A 27,922-nucleotide genomic window follows, 5' to 3' on the forward strand; every position below is an offset into this window, starting at 1 on the left:
ACATGAACATGAACATGAATATGAACATGAACATGAACATGAACATGAATATGAACATGAATATGAATATGAACATGAATATGAACATGAATATGAATATGAACATGAATATGAATATGAACATGAACATGAATATGAATATGAACATGAACATGAATATGAATATAAATATGAATATGAATATGAATATAAATATGAACATGAATATGAACATGAATATGAACATGAATATGAACATGAATATGAACATGAACATGAACATGAACATGAATATGAATATGAATATGAATATGAACATTAATATGAACATGAATATGAACATGAATATGAACATGAACATGAACATGAACATGAACATGAACATGAATATGAATATGAATATGAACATGAATATGAACATGAACATGAATATGAATATGAATATGAATATGAACATGAACATGAACATGAATATGAATATGAACATGAACATGAATATGAATATGAACATGAACATGAACATGAATATGAATATAAATATGAATATGAATATGAATATGAACATGAACATGAATATGAATATGAACATGAACATGAATATGAATATGAACATGAACATGAATATGAATATAAATATGAATATGAATATGAATATAAATATGAATATGAATATGAACATGAATATGAACATGAATATGAACATGAATATGAACATGAACATGAACATGAACATGAATATGAACATGAACATGAATATGAATATGAATATGAATATGAATATGAACATGAATATGAACATGAACATGAATATGAACATGAATATGAATATGAATATGAATATGAATATGAACATGAACATTAACATGAACATGAACATGAATATGAATATGAATATGAATATGAACATGAACATGAATATGAACATGAACATGAATATGAATATGAATATGAACATGAATATGAACATGAACATGAACATGAACATGAACATGAACATGAATATGAATATGAACATGAACATGAACATGAATATGAACATGAACATGAACATGAATATGAATATGAATATGAACATGAACATGAACACGAACATGAATACGAACCTGAATATGAATATGAACATGAACATGAACATGAACATGAACATGAATATGAATATGAACATGAATATGAATATGAATATGAACATGAACATGAACATGAATATGAATATGAATATGAATATGAATATGAACATGAACATGAACATGAATATGAATATGAATATGAATATGAACATGAATATGAATATGAATATGAACATGAACATAAACATGAATATGAATATGAATATGAATATGAATATGAACATGAATATGAACACGAACATGAATACGAACCTGAATATGAATATGAACATGAACATGAACATGAACATGAATATGAATATGAATATGAACATGAATATGAATATGAATATGAACATGAACATGAATATGAATATGAATATGAATATGAACATGAACATGAACATGAATATGAATATGAATATGAATATGAATATGAACATGAACATGAACACGAACATGAATACGAACCTGAATATGAATATGAACATGAACATGAACATGAACATGAACATGAATATGAATATGAATATGAACATGAATATGAATATGAATATGAACATGAACATGAACATGAATATGAATATGAATATGAATATGAATATGAACATGAACATGAATATGAATATAAATATGAATATGAACATGAATATGAATATGAATATGAATATGAATATGAATATAAATATGAATATGAATATGAATATGAATATGAATATGAACATGAATATGAACATGAACATAAATATGAACATGAATATGAACATGAATATGAATATGAACATGAATATGAACATGAACATGCATATGAATATGAACATGAATATGAACATGAATATGAATATGAATATGAATATGAACATGAATATGAACATGAATATGAATATGAATATGAATATGAACATGAATATGAACATGAACATGAATATGAATATGAATATGAGGATGAACATGAATATGAACATGAATATGAATATGAACATGAATATGAATATGAACATGAATATGAACATGAACATGAATATGAATATGAATATGAATATGAACATGAACATGAACATGAACATGAACATGAATATGAACATGAATATGAACATGAACATGAATATGAATATGAATATCAACATGAATATGAACATGAACATGAATATGAATATGAATATGAATATGAACATGAACATGAACATGAACATGAATATGAATATGAATATAAACATGAACATGAACATGAATATGAATATGAATATGAACATGAATATGAATATGAACATGAACATGAATATGAATATGAACATGAACATGAACATGAACATGAACATGAATATGAATATAAATATGAACATGAATATGAATATAAATATGAACATGAACATGAATATGAATATGAATATGAATATGAACATGAACATGAATATGAACATGAACATGAATATGAATATGAATATGAATATGAACATGAATATGAATATGAACATGAATATAAACATGAACATGAACATGAATATGAATATGAACATGAATATAAATATGAACATCAATATAAACATGAACATGAACATGAATATGAATATGAACATGAATATGAATATGAACATGAATATAAATATGAACATGAATATGAATATGAATATAAATATGAATATGAACATGAATATGAATATGAACATGAATATGAATATGAACATGAATATAAACATGAACATGAACATGAATAGGAATATGAACATGAATATGAATATGAACATGAATATAAACATGAACATGAACATGAATATGAATATGAACATGAATATTAATATGAACATGAATATGAATATGAATATAAATATGAATATGAATATGAATATGAATATGAACATGAATATGAATATGAACATGAATATAAACATGAACATGAACATGAACATGAATATGAATATGAATATGAATATGAACATGAATATGAATATGAATATGAATATGAATATGAACATGAACATGAATATGAATATGAATATGAACATGAACATGAATATGAACATGAATATGAATATGAACATGAATATGAATATGAATATGAAATGAACATGAATATGAACATGAATATGAATATGAATATGAACGTGAATATAAATATGAATATGAATATGAATATGAACATGAATATGAATATGAACTTGAACATGAATATGAATATGAATATGAACATGAATATGAATATGAATATGAACATGAATATGAATATGAACATGAATATAAATATGAACATGAATATGAATATGAACATGAATATAAATATGAATATGAATATGAATATGAACATGAATATGAATATGAACTTGCACATGAACATGAATATGAATATGAACATGAATATAAATATGAATATGAATATGAACATGAACATGGATATGAATATGAATATGAATATGAATATGAATATGAATATGAACATGAATATGAATATGAATATGAACATGAACATCAACATGAATATGAATATGAATATGAATATGAACATGAATATAAATATGAATATGAATATGAACATGAATATGAATATGAATATGAATATGAATATGAACATGAATATGAATATGAATATGAGTAATTGACAAAAAAAGGTGAGAGTGGACGTGGAAAAACCGAATTTCCTGAAAAAATTAAGTTTCTACAGAACTTGTAAGTCTCTAGTATTAGAACAGGTAAATTGTGATTTCGTGAACAAAACTTTTGTTTTTATATTTTAACAATATTAAATCTCTGGCGTGGCGAGGTAGTCCATGAGGTTGATATGTAAAATCCGCTATTTTAATAGACGAACGTGTTAATAACCAAAATTTGAAAGCCAGCCGACACCTGCAATTTGTAAAAGTTGAAACACACATGAAACAGAAGTTGAAACATGCGTCATAATCACATGAAAGGAAGATGCGTCCAACTCTGAAAGAGAGAGAGAGCGAGAGAGAGAGAGAGAGCGAGAGAGAGAGCGAGAGAGAGAGAGCGAGAGAGAGAGAGAGAGAGAGAGAGAGAGAGAGAGAGAGAGAGAGAGAGGATGAATAGTGGACGAGTTGAACCAATGGGAAAATATCACGCTTGAAAATTTTTTTCAGTAGGCCAAAATATCTAAACAGAAGACCCAAGCAGGGAAGACATTATCAAAGTCTAGATATTTTGTCGTAAATTACCCTGCCTTTGAGAAAATTGTCTGAGATCAATTTTATTATCACAATGAGAAATAATAGAAAGTGCCAGTCGAAATACAAAGTATTAACTCCGCATCTCCAACGGACATTATTGTGCTTATATGACTGTATTATTCTAATTTTGATAATGTATTCTTATTTTTATAGTTAGAATATTCTTGTGGTTTTTTTTATTCTCTGTGTTCCATGTATTTTCATTACACCGATCTTTTGAAATAGATATGGAATTCTGATTTTGGAGCAAATACGACGTACCAAAGTTTGAACCGATCAACTAAGAGGCTTCAACCACCTTTAGCCTTCGCCAGAGCATAGAAACCATTCGTCGACTTCAACACTTAGGCGACACATCAACCCCTACAGGGAATAAGATTAGGTAACCTACTGGTCCGGTCGACCAGGTCTTGTCCGTGTGTTATCGAGTCTGATAAAAAGAGATTACAACGAAGAAAATATTTCGTCATAAGTGGTATCTCTGGAAGCCATACACATACAAAGAGAGAGGAAAAATTTATACCATCTGACATGTTTCATGTATACTTTCTCCCATGGATATCTATAAATTTAACCTTTTCTTTACCATTATCCAATTTATCTTTTTATTCTGACCCTCGTCTGTGTATTCGTCAACAACAGAGACAAATACACAAATATTTCATAATTTTATCAACATAAATGTTTATTCATATTATTTCGATTCTTAAGACTACTGATCTTATATTTCACTACACAACAACCCACGATGTAGTGGATAAAGTACTTGGTAAAATTCGTTTATAAAGTTACACTCTTCTAGAGGTTGAAAGTTCAATCCTCAGTGCAGGTGACACTCCACATATAATTGTAGAATTACTTAGGACTTCTACCCAGTCATGGCTGACGGAACGAGAGCATGCTAACTTCTTGGATTAAATAAAGGGTTCCGTTTAAAATTCCGTGCAGATTTCCGAGTTTGAGAGAAAGATTCCTGAGTTCAACAAAATATACCTGAAGAAGGTTGGAGGTTACATCGATCGAAACGTTGTGAAAATAATTCTCTAGATGAAAATAGTAGTCCAAAGAATCCAAATAATACGAATAATCAATCTCCATCTCACAAATTCAGAAACGTATTAAATGTTTGATTTTCTGAGATAACATGCAGTTATTGTTGTTTATAAAATCTATGTTTTACAAATAGAATCATCCGAGTCCCAAACAGCCAAAGCCGCTGTCTTATCAAAGAAGTTTTGATAAGACAGCGGCTTTGGCTGTTTGGGAATCATTAAAAATTGGCAAAATCTCAAATATTAAATTTTTCAAACCTAACCACTGGGTCACACTTACTTTGTTATTTCTCAGAATTGCCCTCGCCATACAGACAAGTTGTCTTTCACCAACAGATAAATTGTCACCATTTTGTTCCACCATAAATTCCAGGCCCGTCTCCATATTCGAAATCTATAAAAATAAATAAATAATTATGCAGTTTTAGGTATCTTTATAATAACAACATTAAATAGCGCCAATGTTTTTTTTTAATATTTACAAAATTTTAAGAAAATTTATTTAAGGTGCTTTAACGCCCAGCAATCAGTTTAATCAAGAAAAAAAGAAATAGGCAAAAGTAAAGTATTGTCGTTAATATTTACAACAATAAAAAAAGGAACACACACACACACACACACACACACACACACACACACACACACACACACACACACACACACACACACACACACACACACACACAAAATATCTTTAATTCAACAATGTTATTTTGGGTACATTAGACGTACTTCTCGAGGTTTGCTTAATTTGTTTTACGACATGTCCACCGTCTTCGAGCTATTTAATGTCGAATCTGTTGCGGACCAGGATATAAATACCCTAAACTTGCTACAAGAAAAAAATAATGAAACGAATTGAATGAAGGAAACAAAGAACTCAAATGCTGGAATAAAATAAGCATGTCGTTTATTTTCTGTTGAGAAATGAAAGTCTTGGGTGTACACGTGTTCATTCAGCCGTTGACGACTACGCGCGTGGAAGGAAAGGGGAATGCAATAGAGAAACGCGAAGTGGCAAGCTGGCCTGTAGAAAGAGAGGGTTAAGCTCAGTAGAGCGTCGCGCACATGTCTGTTTTGATGGACCAAAGCGAAGGGGAGATAGAGTGAGAAAGTCAATCCAGTTCGTGGAGAGAGAAAGCGTATAAAGTGTACGTGCGCTTATCCCACATTCAGTAGCAGGGAAAGTGACGTTAGGGCGCGCGGTCGGTTCGTCGACTAAGCAGCTCGGACGCTGGTCCGGACGAAAAAGGGAAGTTGACAGGTTTTGTTGACTTTTATACTGGAGTAATGTTCTGGGTGCGCATGTCTGGTTTTCACTTAAAAGGAAGTGACGTCACAGCTCGGGTGTGCGTATGCGCATGAATGTGAGTGTGTGTATGAGGCTGTGTATATGCGTGCGTGTGTGCGTACGTGCGTGCGTGCGTACATGTGGATGTGTATATGTGAAGAAAAACATGTTCGAACAAATCTAATATTACTGTAAAAGTGTTATACTTAAATTTCTTAATTTCTTCAAATATTAAGTAAGTTGTAGATTAATTTAACTTGTAGGGGTATATTTTGTAAATAGTGTGAACTTGATAGATTTTATTTTACACATAGATGGGATTATCATACGTAATACCACTACGAATAAGAATAGATATGGGAGCAATAGCAACTAAGAGGATGATTCCACTCTCTAAGGACGGATTCAATCTTGTTTTATACCTAGGAAGTTTATAGTAGAGGGAGCTTGGATAGTTGGTAGGACAGGGAAATAGGGTAGGTAAAAAAAGTGTGAAAGCGACAAGAAAATATGGATTGGATACTAATGTTTGAGTCAATTTACTGTACTGCCTAGGATAATGTAATTTTCAAAGGCAATAAAGCAGCACACACTGCGTCACGTTTTTCTGCTGAAGAAGTTGAGATCTATTAGTCAACATTTAATACATAATCCGAATTATTCATGCGTGTATACTGAAAATTTGAAATTATATTTAGTACAAGTTGTTCCTATCAGGCGTTACCCAATAGTGTATTCACTTACATTTTGTATTGTGTTCCGTATTTAAAAATTATGCTTTTAGTTTTGTTATGTTTTTGTTCTAAGGAAAGAAAGTCTGTAAGTATTAAATGATCGCAAAAAATATTGATATGCCGTGCAATGAGAAAATTAAATGTGTCCATCTTACCTTGTTTTTCATGTGAACTTTTGAGAGCGACTGCCACAATTCGTCGTCTGTATATTTTGAGAAAGGATCCAAGTTGTATCTATAATTAATTGGTAATTAGTAGTTAATACAGAATCGGTTATATTGTTTTAATCAATAGAACGGTATTCGAGTATTATAAAACGGTAAAATGCAAGATAATAACACGAAAAACGGTTGTTACTATAACACACATAAAATTAAATAAGGTCAGAATACTCGAAAAATTATTTTGTTGCCACAGTGAAAGCAAGCGCTAATGCCATATACCGAGTGTCGGGAATGTTGATTTGTATTAAATGATTAGAGGTTTTTATTTTTTTCCCACTGCAAGAACTGTGACACAAGGGTCGGAAAGTGGGATTGAGACGTCAGCGCCCTAGAGAAGGGACACTCTGACCTGCAAAAAGTGCCTGGGCAGTCTCGTCGGCATTCCTTGGTGAGGGCGCCTCAGGCGATTAGCAATAAACTAATCCCTTCTCAAAGAAAGAAGGCAAAGCCTGGGAGGCTAGACCTCCTAGAATGTCACAGAACTAAACTCCCGCCGAAAAATCAACAGGGATCGGGTAATTAGAGGAATGGTCTCATGTCTGTTGATTTTCGAGGCCCAGAATAAAATCCATTATTGTTGTTTCTCGTTTAGTTGTACGTTTATTCAAGAACAAACTGTCTGACAGCATTAAGGGCCAACTCAACTAAACGTGAGAATAGAGAAAACAAGTGGAAACTGAATGAGGAATGACGTCACAGAGAAAAAGAAGAGAATCATAGATTAGTTCACGACAGACAATAAAGTCAAACACTCGAATTAATATGGGCTCGTAGAACAAAACAAGTAAATGTGTCTCGTTCCCTCTTCTTACTGTACTGTATGTAAAACCTCAAATAAAGTATCAATAGTCTATCTACAAATAATCACAACGTAATTTTTATTTATTAAGCAACTAGCAGGACCCGTTACCCGGTGTTACCCGGTGGAAGCATGACATAGATCTAGAATAGAATCGTTAAAGCCCCACCCCCTCGAAAACAAATTGAACTAAGATTGTTGTTGGTAGCTACTGCAGTCCCTGGAAAATAGTGGACACTGGTGGCCGTGGCCCAAATAAAATAATCTAGCTTCTACTGTCGGGCATTGTTTTCCAGTGGTAGCTAGTGGGAGCCACTGTCTGTGACTGTCAGCATCAATGGTTACTGCCAATTAGTGCTGGTTGGGGGGATAATCTGCAGGTACTGGCGGATTCTAAAAAATGCATTTAAGGGAAAAACATTATTACGTACTTATGTGTCATGCCTAAATCAGTATAACTTAAAAAAAAAAAAAATGACGAAAAATGGTCCATTAGTAAAATAATAAGTAAAAACAGAAGTTTTCAAGACCAAGGATGAAAAAGTAGCCCTGGCTGGTGAAATCTTCCTCTTCTATTGTATTTGTTTTTTGTAGCAGAGAAGAGTTTTTTTGTTAGAATATATTTTCAGGATCCACCATGCAGTTATTTTACCGCAATAATCTTCAAAAAGTATATTCTAGTTAAATTTAAGATTTACGGTATCTGTTATTAATTTGTTAGGTGAAAGTATGCAATATTTGCAAAACATTATTCCCTCCTGACGTTTGTTGTGGGTTTCTAAATAATCAAATTATTATTTCAGTGCGCTTCAGTAAATGCATAAGTTCGAAAAGAATATAATGACTGCGTAAAGAAGAAAAATTGAATGTGTAAATGTATGAATCTATAAATAAAAAGAAATAAACGAACATTATTCATCAAACCCCGGCATAAATATATTGTGTAAACATCATCCTCCGTTTGTAGGCGATCAGAATGAGAAAAGAAACAACGACGACCAGAAAGGAAGACAGAAAGAAAGAAGAATCTAGAAGATACGTATTGTATCTAGTAGTAAATGTATGTTTGTGTATGTTTTAGTAGAAAAGCTAAACAGTCATTAGTTACTTAAAAGGGGTAGGCGATACGTTCGCTGTCGTTATACATTGAAAATTAAGTGTCTACTAACTGAAATTGACGCTGTGCAATGTTCGTTTAGAATGATCTAATTCCTGAATAAGAGAATTAGCGGGCAACCAATCAGAGGCAGCGAACTTTCCCAAGGCAGACTTCATTATTTTTTTTTATTCTACTACGGGAAAGAAGCCAATCACGGCCGGTGTAACCGTAGAATCTGTGGAATATGTAGACTTCCGGTGTCGACTGGTTGTGGTGATAGGTCTAAATATATAGAGAGAAAATAGGTACCCCCTTTTTTACATAGGAGGCACAACTTATCAAGGCCCAGAGGCCACTCGAGGATAAGGATTAAAGAGTGTACACTAGTCAATGGGACAATATCATAGTAATCGTTAGTAGTGGGAATTTGGTAAATTAGATTACTTAAAGCGAGCAGCTCATAAAGAACCATTGGAATCAGCTGGAAAGCAAATGGAAGAGAGTTCCACAGGCAGTTCTAAGAAAGAAGCATTGTTTATGGATTTAGATTTAGGCACAGATAAAGAGTGGGGGAAATTATTGATAGAGTTTTCAGCTACGAGTGTTTCTCGTGAAAGTTTAGCGAGGGGGACCATAAATTGGAGCTCAGACAAGCACTTGCCATGAAAATAATGATAAAGCAGAGATATGCTCGCAACGTCTCCTCTGTGAGAAAAAGATTGCAGTGAAGAGAAAAGGGCATTCCCTACGAGGTTTCGATTGTGATGGCGTTACTTCTAGGATGTAATGTAGTATTTTATTATTACGATTGAATGTATCTGCAAAGGTCTTCGTTGCTATTAGCCTAGTTGTATTGAATTTGTATGTAGCATCTATTGTTGCAAACCTACAATACTTTTTTCCAGAGGGGAATTCCTGCGGTAACTTTATTAATATAGAGAAGATATGGCTGAATTTAATCAATTCAGAAAGAACTTGCTACTGGTGTCAAATCATTGAAACGTGTAAAAGGCATAATCAAACGGAAAGCAGATTAAGAATGACGTCATAGGAAAGAGATAACAGATTGCTAAATCATAGATCAGTTCACGACACGGAGCAAAATCAAACTCACCAATTAACTAAAGGTCACTCGTTCTCACTTGCTCTCTGTGTCTGCTGTATGTATGATCTCTATATATAATATTTTAATCGTGGAAATTCCCCTCTGGACCAAAGTACTATAGGTTTGCAACAACAGATGCCACATATAAATTTATTATGTCTAGACTATTAGCCATGATCATATGTAAATTTAGAACGCCATTTTAGGCACATTTAGTCGTTAAAATAAAATTCTACATTTCTTCCTTGGAGCCACATCATCATACTCGCAACCATCTTTAGAGAAAGTAGTTCCTATTTATTCCCTCTAAATATCAAGCTCTCCTACCGTCCCTAGCCATCGACGGAAGGAATTCTGCACTTTCGACAGATATGGGAGTTCACCCTTCGTAACTGGATCATAAACTCCTAAGCATAACATAATCTTTCTCTTTACCGATTCAAAAAATATTAAAGTCTCCTCAGACTAATTCTGCTCAATCTGATTGGCTAACCTCTGACCATTCTTATATTTCGGGTTAATGGTATTCGCATGCTAAACGAACGCTAATGTACCATTCACACATGGCGTCACAATGATACGTACTTTTGCGCTCTGAGTAAATTGTTGCATTCATTTCCTTACATTTAACGGCGTAAGTTTGTATTTCTTCTTCCCTCTCTTTATCTCGCTCCCTATCTCCCTTTGTATATATTCTTCCCAATTCTTTCTCTCGCGCGCTCACACTCTCTTTCTCTCGCTCTCTCTCTCTCGCTTTCTCGTTCTCTTGCTCGCTTTTTACATTTCTTCACAGCGATGCTGAAGAAAAAACATCAAACATTTATTCCCTTCCCCTCTCTTTCTGTCTAGCTCGCTCGCTTTATTCATTTGTTCCAGTAATTAATTATACTTTTTATAGACATAGTTACGTTTTTTATGTACTTTATTTAAATATACTTTATTTAAACCTGCACAATCTATTACGACCGTTGCCAAATTTCGGCAATATCATCTACTGGATTCTCGACATTTAGCACACGTTAACTTTTTTTGGGTGGGGTATAGGTAAATTTGTACATTAGGTCCACCTCCACAATTTTCTTTAGAATGACGACTTTTGTAGGTTTTCGACTATGCTGATTAAGAAAAGTTTATTCAAATTTCATGGGGACAAGTACTTATAGAAATATAAATACCTGTATTATGCACTGTTATTCACTAGCTGCCAGGTTGTTTCATTTTGGTCACAACCGCCAGTGTTCGCAATTGTTTAGGGACGGTAGTGGCCACCACCAACAACCGTAGTTTACTTGTTTGCGAGGCCGAACAGGCTTCCATCGGGCAACGCCGATCAACGAGCTGCTAGTTTCAATTAAAGTAAGTGCACTGGTTATAAATCATCATTGAATGATTCGAATACGGTTGAATTTCATTTTGCCACAGCGTTATTGCTTTTGATAAATTTATTTCAGCTTTTGTAGCAGGTTAGCCTCAATGATGATCAAAGCGACGAACAAGACGAAAAGAAATGAAATCTATTATCAAAGTGTTACAAGAAAAGGCTTCCCCATTTTCCTGTAAATAAGAAAAACATTAGATAAGTGGAAAATGAGATTAGGATAAGCCGAGATTCGAACCTTGTAAGCAAGGTTCAGAATAGATTCAGAAATTGGAATGTTAGAATTTAGCTATTGTTTTGGAAATGGTTAGATATTATTTGTATTGTAAAAAGAATTTAATTGTTCGTTCTTTTATGAAAACTGAATTAAAAAAATAGGTTAGTGAGAATTCTTTGTTGTCAAAAGTGTGTTTGGAGAACGTGTGCTGAGCCACGTGAGTTGGTCACGTTTGAAACCACACATCTGACGTCATAACAAAAAGGGAATTTCTCAATACAGGAGCTAGTTTTAGTTAGACCAAGAGAGTCGGCAGTCGGCAGTTCGAGCAGTCAACAAAGGCAGTCGGAAAGAGTTGACATGGTCAGAGAAAGGTCCCTTTAGAAGCGAAGGGAGACCATTTAACCATGTAGAAACGAATTCGGATTCCTAAAATCAGCATCATTCGACCGGTCAAATGAAATAAAGAACATCATCGACTTTTGTAACTGTTGTTTTTGTGTCGTCATTCAACAATTGAAGGTAATGTGTTAATCATCTAATATGAACTTTGTATAACCCCCTTCCAAGTAATGTGTTCCCTCCTCCATCATAAGTAATGACTGTCTCCTCCTGGGTTAAAAGAACTGATCACCCTCTCTCCTAACTAATATATGTATACAGAACAGCAATATGTATAAATATCTTCTCTCTCTCTCCCCTCATCATTGTTATATATATGTCCGCCGTCTCTCTCCAATATGAATGTCCCCATCATATCTCTTCCTTTTCATCCCTTTAATATGAATGTCCCTATGCAAAAAAGCATGAGGTTGTTTGCATGGCAACTAACTTGCTTGCCTGTCAGTTTGCCTCCAACTCCACTTTAGGCACAACAAGCTACCCCCCCCCAAAAAAAACCTGCCTTTGCAAACAGAAACCACATTCGATGATCTGAAAATCATCCTTTCTCATTTCTGTGATATAAAAAGCCTAGACATCTCAAAGGCGTATGGGTCTCATCTAATTCCTGCTAATGCTTTTAAAAAATTGCTTCGCTGAGGTTGCTCTAGTTCTCATCAAATTCTTCAACAAATGCCTTACCGAATCTTGCTTTCTTGACTGCTGAAAAATTACTTGTATGGTACCAGTTTTCAAGAATTCTGGCGAAAGAACAACACACTCAATTATCGCCATATTAGCCTCTTCCTTCTCTTTATTAAAAGCGTGTATTCCTGAATCAATCAAGCACTAGTCCACTAGTATTGATTTACGCAAGCTTGTTCTATTGCAGATCTTTCAACAAATTTTTAAAAAACTTGGACATCATAATAAAACTTGGACATCATAATAAAACTTGGACATCATACATTGAATACCACCTCAATATTCCGTCATTATATGGCCTCCCCCAAATTCACAAACCGGATATTCCTATGCGCCTCATAATATCTAATATTGGTAGTGCAACACAAAAAAATGCACAGGAAATACCCAAGATCCTAACTCCACTTATGCGCACTATCAGCTCCTCTCACATAAATAACTCCAGAAATTTACTTAACAAGATAAAAAACGTTAATATGCATAACAAACTATACGCTTAGATATAACATCATTATATACTAATGCCCCCATTAAACATATTTAAATTTACTCCATACACACCTAAAAAACACAAACATTAACTTACCGTTTTCTCCCGACACTTTTATAAAAATTATTAGACTTAAAACTGACATGACTTATTTTCAATTCAATAACAATTTCTACGAGCAAAATTTCAGTCTTCTTATGAGTAACCCTTTTAGTCTGCCTGTTCTTAGAATTCCTAGAATCTGGTCCTTTCAAATTCAGATTACCTTCAAACACAAAATATTTTAGATACATTGGCGACATTTAAAATTTTTTTCCTGAAAACACGCACATAGATAATATTAAAGACAAATTAGACTCAGTCGAACCCTCTATAAAGTTTACGTTTTCTACACATACTGATAAAATCTTATAAACTATTCTTCAAAGTTCACCGCAAAACTACACACAAAAATAATTGCATACATTTCTACTCATATAATAAAAACAAAATAAAAACAGGTATGATAATTGGTTTCTTCCCACGTGCATTCAGAAATTGCAACCCATAATATCAGAACGAAGAATTGAAAAACCTCACAAACACTTTGACAACCTGGCAATATCCCACATATTTTATATTAAATGCTAAGAAAAAAGCCACACAAATATTTTCCAGGATAAATAAGCAAAAATCATATACACCAGACATTTTTCTCTTAAACGGACGTGTTCTTTTACCTAAACACACTAATCATACAAAACACACTAAACAAACTAGGAATTCCAATCATTTAAACCGCACCACAAACTATAAAACAAACATTAAAAACAACAAAACATCTCCAAAACAAACCAATTTCCAATGCAGGCATATACACTGTTCGTTGCCAAAATTGCCATCATATATACGTTGGTGAATGAACATAAAAGACATGTAAGAAATAGCAATTCTCTAAATGCATTATTCTCTCATTTATTGCAGAATAATCATACTTAAAATAGGACTTCAAACAAGTAAAAATAGTTAAATTATTTCAAATAAATCGCGGCTGAGACTTCTTGAATCAGCGCTTATCGCAAATTCAAGCAAAATTAAACAACATGGAATAAATAAACACCTAGGTGACAAATGCTTGCTTCCATGCAAAAATTCGGGTATTTCACTCTCTCCCACGCTGAGAAGATGTGACACAAGTTTGAAAAGTGGGATTGAAGAGCCAGTGCCCATGAGGAAAAACACTCTGGCCTGCAAAACATCCCTGGATCGGCCTAGTCAATTAGCAATAAGCTAACTATCTTCTCAAAGAGAAGGCAAAGCCTGAGAATGTGGGCCTCATAAAACTATACAGGACTAGCAACATACCGCAATCAATAAGGAAAAGAACATTTTAGAAATAACATAAACTCTGTTGGCATTGCTACCAAGGTAAAAATTCATTTTAGAAATAAAATAAACTCTGTTGGCATTGGTACCAAGGTAAAAATTCTTTTTAGAAATAACATAAACTCTGTTGGCATTGGTACCAAGGTAAAAATTCTTTACAAAAATCTGATAAATTAAAATTATTCGGTTTTCATGTATAATTTTCCTGCTCTCACTCTTCTTTCTCTTATACCATAGACTAGAGTTATAAAAAAATCAAAGAGTTCAACTCAAACTGTCTTTTATATTCTTTTATATTGTCCATTGTTTTAAAAAGAAAATCAAATAATTCTGGAGCGAGCAGCACGAGGCGCTAAAACTGCATTCTTTAACTCCAAAATGGAGTTGTTCACGCTTCATCTTCAACGAATACAAAAAAGGAAGCTTTTTTTATTTTTGCTTCAGCAAATGCTCTTTTTTGAAAGGCTTCGTAAAACCCCGTATGTGTGTATGGTGTGTATGGTGTGTTTGTGTGTATGCGTGGAAAACATTTTTTTTTTAAAAGATATATAGAATATTTCTGCTTTTTTTTTTGTTGAATAATGACAGCTAAAACTAACGTTTTATGAATGAAGGATCCAAGATAAGCAGCGACGAATGAAGGATCCAAGATAAGCAGCGACAAAGATAAAAGGTTAAAATCTTTCATTAAAAACTACTGATAAAAAAGCAAGAATAAAACAACACCGCTTAATGAATTTATATGTAGTCATGACTGATTAATTTTTTACGATCAGAGGACAGTTCTCTCAGCAATCTGACCTTATAAAGTTTATCTGTAGTGTGATATGCAAGATGGATTCATCCCATTTTGCACAGAAATAAGGTTAAACGACGACAAACAAGAAGTTCGAAAAAAGTTTATCACAACGCCATCAACAGGACCACTACGGTGTCAAATCAATCGCAAAAGGAACACATCTTACATCATTTATATTGGACTCTCTCCCGCCTTTGTTTATATGTTTCACCGGAAATGATATTCCACACGTTGCGTAGAATTCTGCATTTTTTTGCGATTCTCGAATGTATTTTATCATTTTTTTTTTTTAAATTTTAAAAAATTTTATCTCATTTTTTGTTTTCCTGGGCATTTGCCGATATACATGTTTATCTTTTGATTTTATTAATCGCTAAATTAAGTCAGCTTTATATCTCGTCAGCCCCTTATTTGTAAACTTTCTGATTCAGGGAAGCAGATTCACCCCCCCCCCCAAAAAAAATTAAAAAATAAAGCAATTTCTAAGCTTAAATAAAATCATTAAGTAGATATTAAGAAATTCAAAACTTAAACAATATATAACAATAAATAAAAAGTAATCAATTTGATCCCCTCTCTGCATGAGTTGAGAATATCTCTGAGTCGTTGGTATGCTTATGCTTTGTCGTTTTTAATTTTAAAAACACAGTAATATGAGTTAACATTTCAAATTCAGTTTTATTTCTCGGACAAACAGGCAATTTCCTACGCTAAAGATTGTATATTTCTCTATATATACATCTATATCCTCATTATACATATGTATCATATATATATATATATATATATATATATATATATATATATATATATATATATATATGTGGAAAAATGCGTGACTTACCTGGATAGACCACGTGCGGGTCGGTCACCGAAAATAAATAAAAAGAAAGAAAAGAAACGGTCAAGACTCTTATTTATAGAGTAGTGATCACGTGAGTTAGAAGAATATGCAAATAGAGGTGAACAATTTTGCGATATAAAAAGCCTGTGTTGTTAAGAGGAGGGGCAGACTGTTGGCAGAAGTCAGTGCTGTCAGACGTGCTTTAGAGTTTTGTTATTATATGCTGTGTTCGATTGTTGGGAGAGAGAAAAGAGAAGAGGAGGAACCAAGAAGACATTCTGCAAATACTTGACTTTGTGTTGGTTTTAAGCTATTTCGGCGCTTGGTGTGCGGTGACTAACAATGGACAGATTCGACATTCGCTTAATACCCGAGTTCGACGGATCTACCACTGGACCGGCTGTCGTCGAATGGATTGAAAAGGCAGAGAAAATCTGTAAACTGTGCAAAATTAAAGAACCAGCCACAGTTATCCCTTTGAGGCTAACCGGAGGGGCCTATGCAGTCTACCAACAACTCGGGGATGAACCAGACTGGGATGAAATCAAGCAGAGCCTGTATACAGCGTTTGGTACAGATCCATTTGTTGCGTGGCAACAGTTCACGAGCCGGACACTTCAACCCAAGGAAACAGTCGACGTGTACCTAGCCGACCTGCGAAAATTATCTGTACCGTTTGGTGGGGTCAACGATAAAATATTAAGCTGTGCTTTTTTGGTAGGCCTACCCGAGGAGGCCAGTAAACTGTTGCGGGCATCATCAAGAATCGATGAATTGTCAACTGATGAGTTATTGGCCCGAGCTCGAAACATCTGTAAGGAACAGGAACCAATTGCAGCAGCAGCTCGTTTTCGACATGGAGGCAATGTGGACTCTCTTCCAGATAGTAATAAGCATGCCACCCCAGTGTGCTATAAATGTGGGGAGGCCAATCATTTTGCTAAAGAGTGCCGGAGTGATAGGAGAGGTGTATATCCACAATCAAAGAGACCAGTGCAATGCTATCGCTGCAATAAGTTTGGGCACATATCTCGCAACTGTTCGGGAAACGAAGTTGGGGGCAAGGTACTATCGCTACCCTTGCCCCCTGCCAACCAATAAACACAGGATTGCCTGTCATTAGCGTTAAACTTGATGATGTGCAGTGTTCAGCACTTATAGACACGGGGTGTTCCCGGTCTATAGTTAGTGCCCATTGCTGTCCGGTGTGGCGGAGGAACCCAGTCGGCGTTATGACCATCAATGGCTTATCACGGGTATGTTGTGGTGAAGGGACAGTCACAATCTGTACTGAGAAGGGTGACACAGCTAAAGTTGACGTTCTGGTGATGCAGGAGAAACCCCTTGGCTACGACATGTTGCTTGGAATTGATGCAATACAAGCACTAGGAGGCGTTACAATCACAGCAGCTAGAGGTATCAGGCTTGGAGAAGGGAAAGACGTCTGTGCAGCCATGTCGATTGAAGAAAAGGACTTCTGTGCTACATTTGATGACAACGAAAGGGTGTGGACTGCAAAGTGGAAATGGGCCATGGGCCAGGAACCAGATCGGCTGTGCAACACGATTCCAGAGTATGCAGTTTCTACCAAGAATAGGGCCGCATATGAAGAAGAACTTCAGATGTGGATTGACAATGGTTGGTTAATACCATACCCACAGGAACGTCTGGGACCACCCAAGGGATTAATTCCGCTCATGGCTGTTGAACAACCTACCAAAGAAAAAATTCGTCCCGTAATGGATTACCGAGAGTTGAATCGGCATGTTGATGCGTTTACCGGAAACGCAGATGTGTGCGCTGCTAAACTGAGAGAGTGGCGTCAAAAAGGGAGCAATGTAGCACTTCTGGATCTAAAGAGGGCCTACCTGCAGATACGTGTCCATGAGTCATTATGGCCGTTTCAGACAGTACTACTCAAGGGAAAACTATATTGTTTGACACGTTTGGGTTTTGGCCTAAACGTAGCACCCTTGATTATGACAACCATTATTAAAACTGTTTTGATGCAGGATGAGACCACAGCAAAAGCTGCTTCAGCCTACATAGATGACATCTATGTTAATGAGGACATAATGTCTGCGGATGCAGTTCGAATAAAACTGAAAGCGTTTGGGTTAATAAGCAAAGACCCTAAGCGCCTAAAGGATGGAGTGCCCGTGCTAGGCCTCGAGGTCTGGGAGGAGGGCAATACGTTGCGATGGAAACGAGGGAGCCCACTTCCAAAGTTACCCAATGTATTAACAAGACGTACTGTGTTTTCTATCTGTGGTAAATTGGTAGGACATCTACCTGTCTGTGGATGGCTCCGATCGGCAACAGGAGTGGTGAAAAGACGAGTGACTACAGTAACAAAAGGATGGGACGATGTTGCGGATGATGATTCTCTCCAACAAATGATGGCTGAAATGTTGTCCAGAGTGCATAGGAATGACCCTGCCCAGGGTGAGTAGCAAGTGTCTGGAAACGAACTAAATGCATGGGTTGACGCAAGTTCGTTAGCTACAGGTGTCGTGCTGGAGCAACTAGGTGTTGTTGTGGAAGATGCATGCTGGCTTCGTCCGAAAAATGATGCCCAACATATAAATTTGGCAGAACTTGATGCCACGTTAAAAGGTCTTAATCTCGCATTGCAATGGCAGACTAATGTTGTGCATCTCCACACTGACTCATTGTGTGTTTACCATTGGTTAACCGACACCTTGACTGGAAAGGCTCGAGTTAAGACTAGAGCTGCAAGTGAAATGCTAGTACGAAGGAGACTAGCAATAATTAAGCGTCTAGTTGACGAATACAGCTTGCAGGTAGACATTACGTTAGTCTCGTCGATGCAGAATTTGGCTGATAGCTTGACTCGAGTACCAAAGAGGTGGATCGATGCAATGAGGCAGGGATCCGATCTTCAACAACAAACATGCGCGACTGTAACGGATCAATTAACACCTGACCAGATCCGTATGATACACCAGCAGATTGGACATCCTGGAATTCAGAGGACTGCATATTTTGTCCGAAGAGTATGCCCTGCAACTACAAAAGCATCAGTGAAAGCAGCCATACGTTCGTGTGAAGAGTGTCAGAGAATTGATCCGGCACCATCCCAATGGCAAAAAGGGAAGCTCGAGGTGGAGGGCAACTGGCAGCGAGTAGGGATGGACATAACACATTATGGGGACAAACATTTTTTGACCATGACGGATTGTGGCCCGACGCGTTTCACAATATGGCGCCTGTTGACACGACAGGATGCAGCCAGCATTATACAACAGTTGAGAGCCGTCTTTTTTGAACGTGGTGCCCCGATTGAAATTCTGACTGATAATGCCGCCACATTTCGATGTCAAGAATTTCAGAAATTCGTGCACGAATGGGGGATTAAAATGCATTATCGGTGTGCATATTATCCCGAGGGTAATGGTATAGCAGAACGGTGTCACCGCACCATCAAAAGAATTGCAGCCAGGACGCAGTGCTCTATTCCAGAAGCTGTGTACTGGTATAATATAACACCCAAGGACAATGCAACACCAGGAACTGCACCAGCCAATGGGATTTACCAATATGAACAGCGTGTGAAAGGAGTTGATGCCATACCATCAGTGGTGAGTGTTGTCAATACACCATATCAGGTGGGAGACCTTGTTTGGATAAAACCCCCGAATGCTGGGTGCACTACGAAATTTTTCCGGGGGAAATAGACGAAATCATAAGTCCTCAGACCATGTTGATTGGTGGCATACCACGTCACGTAAAAGATATCCGCCCTTGTTATACCTCTTCTGATTCTGAGGACGATGAGGAGGATCACACACCGTTCAGAGATGATCCTGATCACTTACTGCCCCTTCAGGTGAGCATAGAAACACCACCAACAGAACCAGACGAGGGAATGATGGGACATACTGATGACAATAGTGAGGAGAGCGATGGACACAAGGAAGTAATGCCTCATCGAAATACTCGACAGAGACGAATACTGCCCACCCCCCGTGATTGCGAAACCCCGCGAGAAGGGATGATGGAGCATACCGAGGAGATGACGCCTCCGATTCTTCGGAGAAGTACCCGACAAAGACGGATACTGCCCCCCTGCCCTGATTGTGAGACACCGCCTATGGAACCACGAGACGGGATAATGGAACAGACTGGTAGTAATGATGGTGGTAATGAAGAAAACAGCAATGAGGAAGTGCTGCCCCCAATTCTTCGAAGGAGTACCCGCCAACGACGATTGCCCGCATGTCCTGTTTGTGATCATGAGATCAGGGGGGAGTGTGGAAAAATGCGTGACTTACCTGGATAGACCACGTGCGGGTCGGTCACCGAAAATAAATAAAAAGAAAGAAAAGAAACGGTCAAGACTCTTATTTATAGAGTAGTGATCACGTGAGTTAGAAGAATATGCAAATAGAGGTGAACGATTTTGCGATATAAAAAGCCTGTGTTGTTAAGAGGAGGGGCAGACTGTTGCCAGAAGTCAGTGCTGTCAGACGTGCTTTAGAGTTTTGTTATTATATGCTGTGTTCGATTGTTGGGAGAGAGAAAAGAGAAGAGGAGGAACCAAGAAGACATTCTGCAGATACTTGACTTTGTGTTGGTTCTACTGTGGAAGCAAAATCAAGACTTCAAACAGGGCGTTGATGGCAACAAAAAGTGTATTTCATTTTACGTTACAATTGTTTCCATGTATCGTTTGAAAATTTTCCAAAACCAGCATTTCTTCAGACTTTATGAATAAATACACTTTTGACAATAGAGCATTTTTGAAGAGAAAGAAAAAAAAATTCCCTTAACGGGAAGAGCATGTAAAAAGCATTTACCTTTGCTGTAGTTACGGAAAAGCCCATTTAAATATTAATATATCGCCTAATTTTCGTATCTTTATTTAAGAACAGAGTCATGAGAAGTTTTCACAGAAAACCCTAAGCCATTTAAATTTTTTTTATATATCCCATTCGTTGAGTTCCTAAATTAGATCTCGCTGTTTCTTTATTTTATAAATCCTTGTACAATATTTCGAGTGAGATTTTCTAATTTATTTATTATTATTTAATGTTTTAAAATTTATTGTCATTCTACTTGAATGTTTTCATATCGTTTAATTGATTTTGTCATCTGACATCTTAAGTTGGTAAAATCCATGCTGATTTACTTATTTTCTTACTTCACTCCCTGTTCTAAATGTTTTTATCCATAAATGCAAGAGTAGACATCTTCTAATCGGAGTGAAACACATTTATAGCTATTGGGTGGTTTTGCTGTCAGAATAATAATTAGTGGATATACAATGTTTCATTTAGATACCCAAGAATACAACACACAAATTATAAGACATGAGCAGCATAAGTGATTAATAACAGATGTGGATTAATTCCATGGGTAAAAACCATTTTTTTAAGATTGAAAACATAATTTATATCCTTAATTTGTTAATTTCATTAATCATCCTCAACTCTTTCGTTCAGCTTTCAACTATTAATAACTACCATTCCATTCCATACCATTCCATATAATTAAACCTCGCATCGCTTTGATTACTGCTGACCCACTAGTAAAAACAAAATATCCCTCTCCCCCCCCAAAAAAAACACGAAATATTACCTCATTGTTCCCGTAAAAAGAACTGGATCTTGTGGAATAATTGAAATTTTGCTTCTTAATTCTTCCAGATCGACCGATGCTATGTCTACTTGATCGATAAATATGTGCCCTTTATAAATCTCCACAAGTCTGAATAAAACAGTTCCTAAAGACGATTTTCCTGAAAAACAAAACAAAAAAGTGCATGTAAATTATTACGCATGAAGGATTTTATAAAAAAAAATGATTCAAAGATCTTTCAAAAGTAAACTGTTACAGTGCACATTATGTGAAAATAGAATTTCCATGTTGAAAGCGAAACGATTTGATACACGATATAAAAATATGAAAAAAGCGACGACAGAAATGTATTGCATTTCAGAGAAAGCATTGCAGATGTAGAATCTAGAAGTGGAAAGAGCCATCTGGAAAAGTGTGCGAACTCATACAGAAAGTATTGTAAATTAAAAAAAAAAATAAATTTGGTCAAGTGTAAAGATATGTGATGATTTTTATACCTTAAGGTTAGATATTTTTTTAAATACTTGTAGATATATAAAACTGATAAAATTTTAAAAGTTGGATATATCAAACTTAAGTTCTGACTAGCCATTTTTCATTTGCTATTGTTGAACTATATTGTTAACATCATAGTAACGTATCTAACTGCATTATATTAAAAAACGATGTGAGTCTATCTGGACACTCGTAATATGAAAACATTGTTAAATTACGATCGCAAATATAAATTGCTCATATCATTATTAATTCATTAAAAATATAATTGATGAACGATCTACCTGTTTTATTTAGTTGATTCACTTTTCCATTGTTTCGAACTATATAATATCCAGTTTCTTTTTAAGGATTACTTTACTATTATAATAAGTAAAATATTTTCTTTTAAAACAACAATTGACGTTTTTCTATAATGGGTAATCGTCATAATAGTAATAGCTGCGCCCTGTCTTCTTTCCAACCTGCCATATTTTTTATATATTACCACTTCTTTAAATGTAGCAGAATATAAAAGAATATCTCGAAACATATTTACAAATAATCCCAGACAACATATGTTGTTCGGAAATATTTTAATTGGAAAATAGAAAGTCTTCTTTGTTAACTCTTAAATACATAAATTATTAGACGTCGTTCAATCGCATTTTTTATTATAAAAACGAATTTGTATAAACATTATTGAAGTCAATATAAAGCTAACGCCGCTGGGTTTTATACATAATAACCGGAAACAATAAAGATGTGTTTAAAAACGTTATATTATCCTCTTTATATAATATGTAGTATCTTTTTTAAAAGAAGATAAATTATAATTTCAACAAATTATGTTGAAAATAGAAAAGGGAAAACATAAGCGAAAAGTTAGAATTTGAAATGACTTATTGATTTCAACCGACAAAGTTAACACATATACAGAATCGGACGTGGCTCGAACTCATAATCACGGTTTCTAATGGCTTCGTTCTTAAAGGTAGCACCATCTTGACAAGAACAGAAGTAAAATTCAATTTATGTTAGGTGTAAATAAGATAGAAATAGGATCCAAAAAATCCAAATTAAATCTATATTTGAAGAAGGAGTATTATAAATTGTTATGGCATGTTGTAAAGAAAACCGCACACAGTCATTAGCAAGTAATGACACTGAAATCATTACAGAAAAGCATCAGTTTAAGCAGTTGTTATAAACCAACATTTTTAATCTACTGTTTTTATAGTAAAATACTTGTTAGAAATGAATCAGTTATTATGCAGTTCAGAAAAATGAAAATGTATATCTATCAAATAAAATAAGTAGATTACCAATAACTTTTATTTTCCATTAATGACGTAAACACACAAACAACTTTTTGATTTTCGGTCATACCTAAAAATATTTCAATATTATCAAATGTCCTGACTGGATTGCATACTTTTTAAATGAACTGTAGCGAAGTATGTTATTATCATGTTAATAACATGTAAAATACTTCTACTTAATCGGTTACTGATGCAGAAGATGTAAGATCCGACTTCGACTTCTAGGATTCCAAAAGTTCCGACTGACACTCCTTATTTTAAAGTTTTTCAATACTCAGTAATAATACATTTTTCAATACTCAGTAATAATACATTTTTCAATACTCAGTAATAATAAGTTTTTCAATACTCAGTAATAATCTTAATTAATTAATTAAAAAAAATTGAATCCGACTCCTATAACTGGTCAAACTTAAAAAAAAAATTCATCTCCGCTCTTGACTATGTAACCCTTAACAATAAAAAACGAAAGGTCCGAATAAGTATTATTAAATGGCCTGACGTAGTGACACCTAAGTAACGCCGAATACATAAGTATATATAAGTGTTTCAATATAACTTACCCGCTCCCGTCCGTCCGACAATCCCCACTTTCTGCTTGTTGAAAATATGGAAGGAAACGTATTTTAATACGGGACTCATATCCTCTCTGTATCGCATCCATACGTCCGAGAATTGAATGTCGCCAGAGACAGGCCAACCTTTGTGCGTTCGTTCGACAATGGTCTTATCGCTGACCTCCGGTGGCAACTAAAAACATTTGTAAAATTGAAAACAATAAAAATGGAATATATATATATGGTAAACCATCAAAGCATATTTGGTTGTTTCTGTAAATTATTTTTTGTATTTTTGTTTTTGTAAATTATTTTTTATTTAAAAAAAAATAATATTACGAAAATTAGTCCACAGATCAAGAAATAAATCAAATGCATCCCCACAATTATTTTTAATAAACATTAAATAATGTTTTTAATATTCGTAGGCATATGTTCACCAACAACAATCTGTACCACTGATATATATATATATATATATATATATATATATATATATATATATATATATATATATATATATATACTAGCTCGGCCCCTATGTACTGCTCATAACGTTATGTGCATATATATATATATATATATATATATATATATATATATATATATATATATATATATATATATATATATATACAGTTTTGAAAATAATAAGCGGAAGTTTCTCAAGAGCTCTTTCGGTTATCATCTCATCTGCTTTTATTCTGTGTCCTTGCGTTTGGTATATACTACGAGACCTGCTTTTCCGTCTTTTCCCAAGGATAGTTTGCCTTACATCCCAAATAGCAATATTGTATATCAATTTAAATGCCAGTGCGATGCTGGTTATGTTGGGCGAACATCCTTGCACCTTTTGACTCGTATAAACCAGCATGTTCCATCGAACATCAGATAAGGAAGGATGGTGGTCTCCCTACTTCTGCAGCCTTGAACTCTGCTATTGGCCAGCATTTGGTTGACAACCCGTGCTGTGCCGATAGATATAAAATAAAATGGTTCGAGGTGCTACATAGAGCGGACTCCAAAAACCATTTAAACATTTTAGAGTCTGTCTCTATTGCGGTGCGTCAACCTTCTTTGTGTCGGCAAAAGGAAACATCCAACGCATTGTTTCTCTTTGGGGAACTTTGAATCTTTTTTTTCTCCCTCGTTGTGCCAATATTTTAATCGTTTTTTAAACGTTAATAAATTTATTTTAGTGTCCCCGTACTTTTGGCACATTTAACAAGTTCCCCATTAGAACTCTTTATTTTCGACATAATATTATTTTGTACGCTATCGATTTTCTCCTGATGAGATGATAGCCGAAAGAGCTCTTGAGAAACTTCCTCTTATTATTTTCAAAACTGTATATAAATTCTGTACCTCTAAAATAATAATAATAATAATAATAATAATAATAATAATATATATATATATATATATATATATATATATATATATATATATATATATATATATAATAAATTTTTTACTCATCCAGGTAACCTACATAAAAAATTTCAAGTATTTAGACCCAAAATTGGGGGAGGAGTTTGGTAGAGTCTGCAAAGGTCAATTTTTTCAATTTTAACCTCTTGGAGCCAAATTTTCGGCCAAAAGCTGATAAAAAAGCTGCCATTCTCTCCTGTTCTTTTTGCCTGGATTTACTATTTGGTAGCAGAGGAGGATTTGCTAAGTTACTGTGGGGCGTGTGGTTTACTTGGGGGGTTATCAAGTGGGCTTGCTTTAAATTAAGGTTAAGGTCATGGTGGTATGCTTTCCATCTTATATTAATTATGAATTTGTTTACAGCTGCTATTAGTTTATCCTACTAAATTAAATCCCTAGCACACCCATCTAATCCACAACCTAACTTGAATTAATCTCGTAACATCACGATACAGCCATACTCAACTTATAAGTAACGTTGTGATATAAGTTACTTCGATTAATCCTGCTTAGTATATACGTCATCGCTTTAATTCTTCATCATAATATTATGCTTGAAAACATACACCGTCTCTAAGTGCTGTTGTTATCTCGGTTACTGCTATCGATAAAAACCTTTAACGTAAATACCCTGCACTATATATCTTACATACGGATAAAATAGAACCACAGCCCCTATACCTCCCGCTGAATCTTAAATACATAAACTACTTACATTATTTAAAACTATGATAGAAACAATATACTCCTTCTTACACTACACTTTATATAGTACGCCCCTCCTTTATCTTAGAATTCAATATAGTTTCCCCTAACAACATCGATAATTTTATTTATTTTGTTCCTGATAATTCTCTCGCTACACGTCACATCCCCATTATGTTACCTAGCACCTTCTCTATTCTTCTGATGAGAAGCATTAGGCTTCGAAATACCTTGGTATAAAGAGCTCACTTTATCCCCCAAATACATGTATGTATATCCTTATTAAATAAATGACTCATTCTATATTTTCCAATATATATATATATATATACATACATACATACATACATACATACATACATACATACATACATACATACACACACACACATATATATATATGTGTGTATATATATATATACTATAAATATATATATATATATACTATAAATATATATATATATATATATATATATATATATACTATAAATATAAATAAAAATTGTACATCAGAAATTTACATGTACAAGTTTATTTTTCGACAGAATACCTCCAGAGGATAGAAACTGGTTAAAAGATTATATATACGACACGAAGCTAGAATCTGCTGGTTTTAGCACTTTCTGAAACTGTATTTAAATATATATAATATATAAAAAATATATTATATATAAAATATATATAATATATAAAAAATAAAATATAACTATAATAACGTGTTATTACCTCTAGACTAAATTGAAGCGGTTAGCTCCCAAATATTTGCGGTTTTTATTATAAAATAAGTTATTTAGTTTATTGAACGAAATAAAATGAACTTATTTTAAAATATGACTATAATTTCGTGCAATTAACTCTGGATTAAATTAAAGGGACTATTTCCCAAATATTAGCGTTTTTAAAATTAAAAAAAGTACGGAAGCTTGTTAAACAAAATAAAATGAATCTATTTTAAAATATAACTATAATTTCGTGTAATTAACTCTGGATTAAATTAAACAGATTATTTCCCAAATATTTACGTTTTTAACATTTAAAAAAAACGCAGAAGTTTTCGAACGAAAAAAAAAACGAACTCATTTTTT

The 27,922-nt window shown here is 34.2% G+C and overlaps 1 protein-coding gene across 2 annotated transcripts in view; it reads right to left on the reverse strand.

The window, feature by feature from the left end:
* LOC145256353 (ATP-binding cassette sub-family C member 5-like) overlaps window positions 1–27,922 on the reverse strand; it is a 327,323-nt gene that overhangs the window by 20,929 nt on the left and 278,472 nt on the right. For both annotated transcript variants that reach the window (XM_080115176.1, XM_080115185.1), the window contains exons 27-30: window positions 24,708–24,894; window positions 22,349–22,508; window positions 7,497–7,575; window positions 5,597–5,710 (exon numbers count right to left, since the gene is read on the reverse strand). In XM_080115176.1, the coding sequence (XP_079971302.1) occupies window positions 5,597–5,710; window positions 7,497–7,575; window positions 22,349–22,508; window positions 24,708–24,894 (540 nt within the window). The remainder of the gene's footprint in view (window positions 1–5,596; window positions 5,711–7,496; window positions 7,576–22,348; window positions 22,509–24,707; window positions 24,895–27,922) is intronic.

Source organism: Euprymna scolopes, chromosome 3 (genome assembly GCF_053919585.1).
Source record: "Euprymna scolopes isolate OS-2025 chromosome 3, ASM5391958v1, whole genome shotgun sequence".
Lineage (NCBI taxonomy): Eukaryota > Metazoa > Mollusca > Cephalopoda > Sepiida > Sepiolidae > Euprymna > Euprymna scolopes.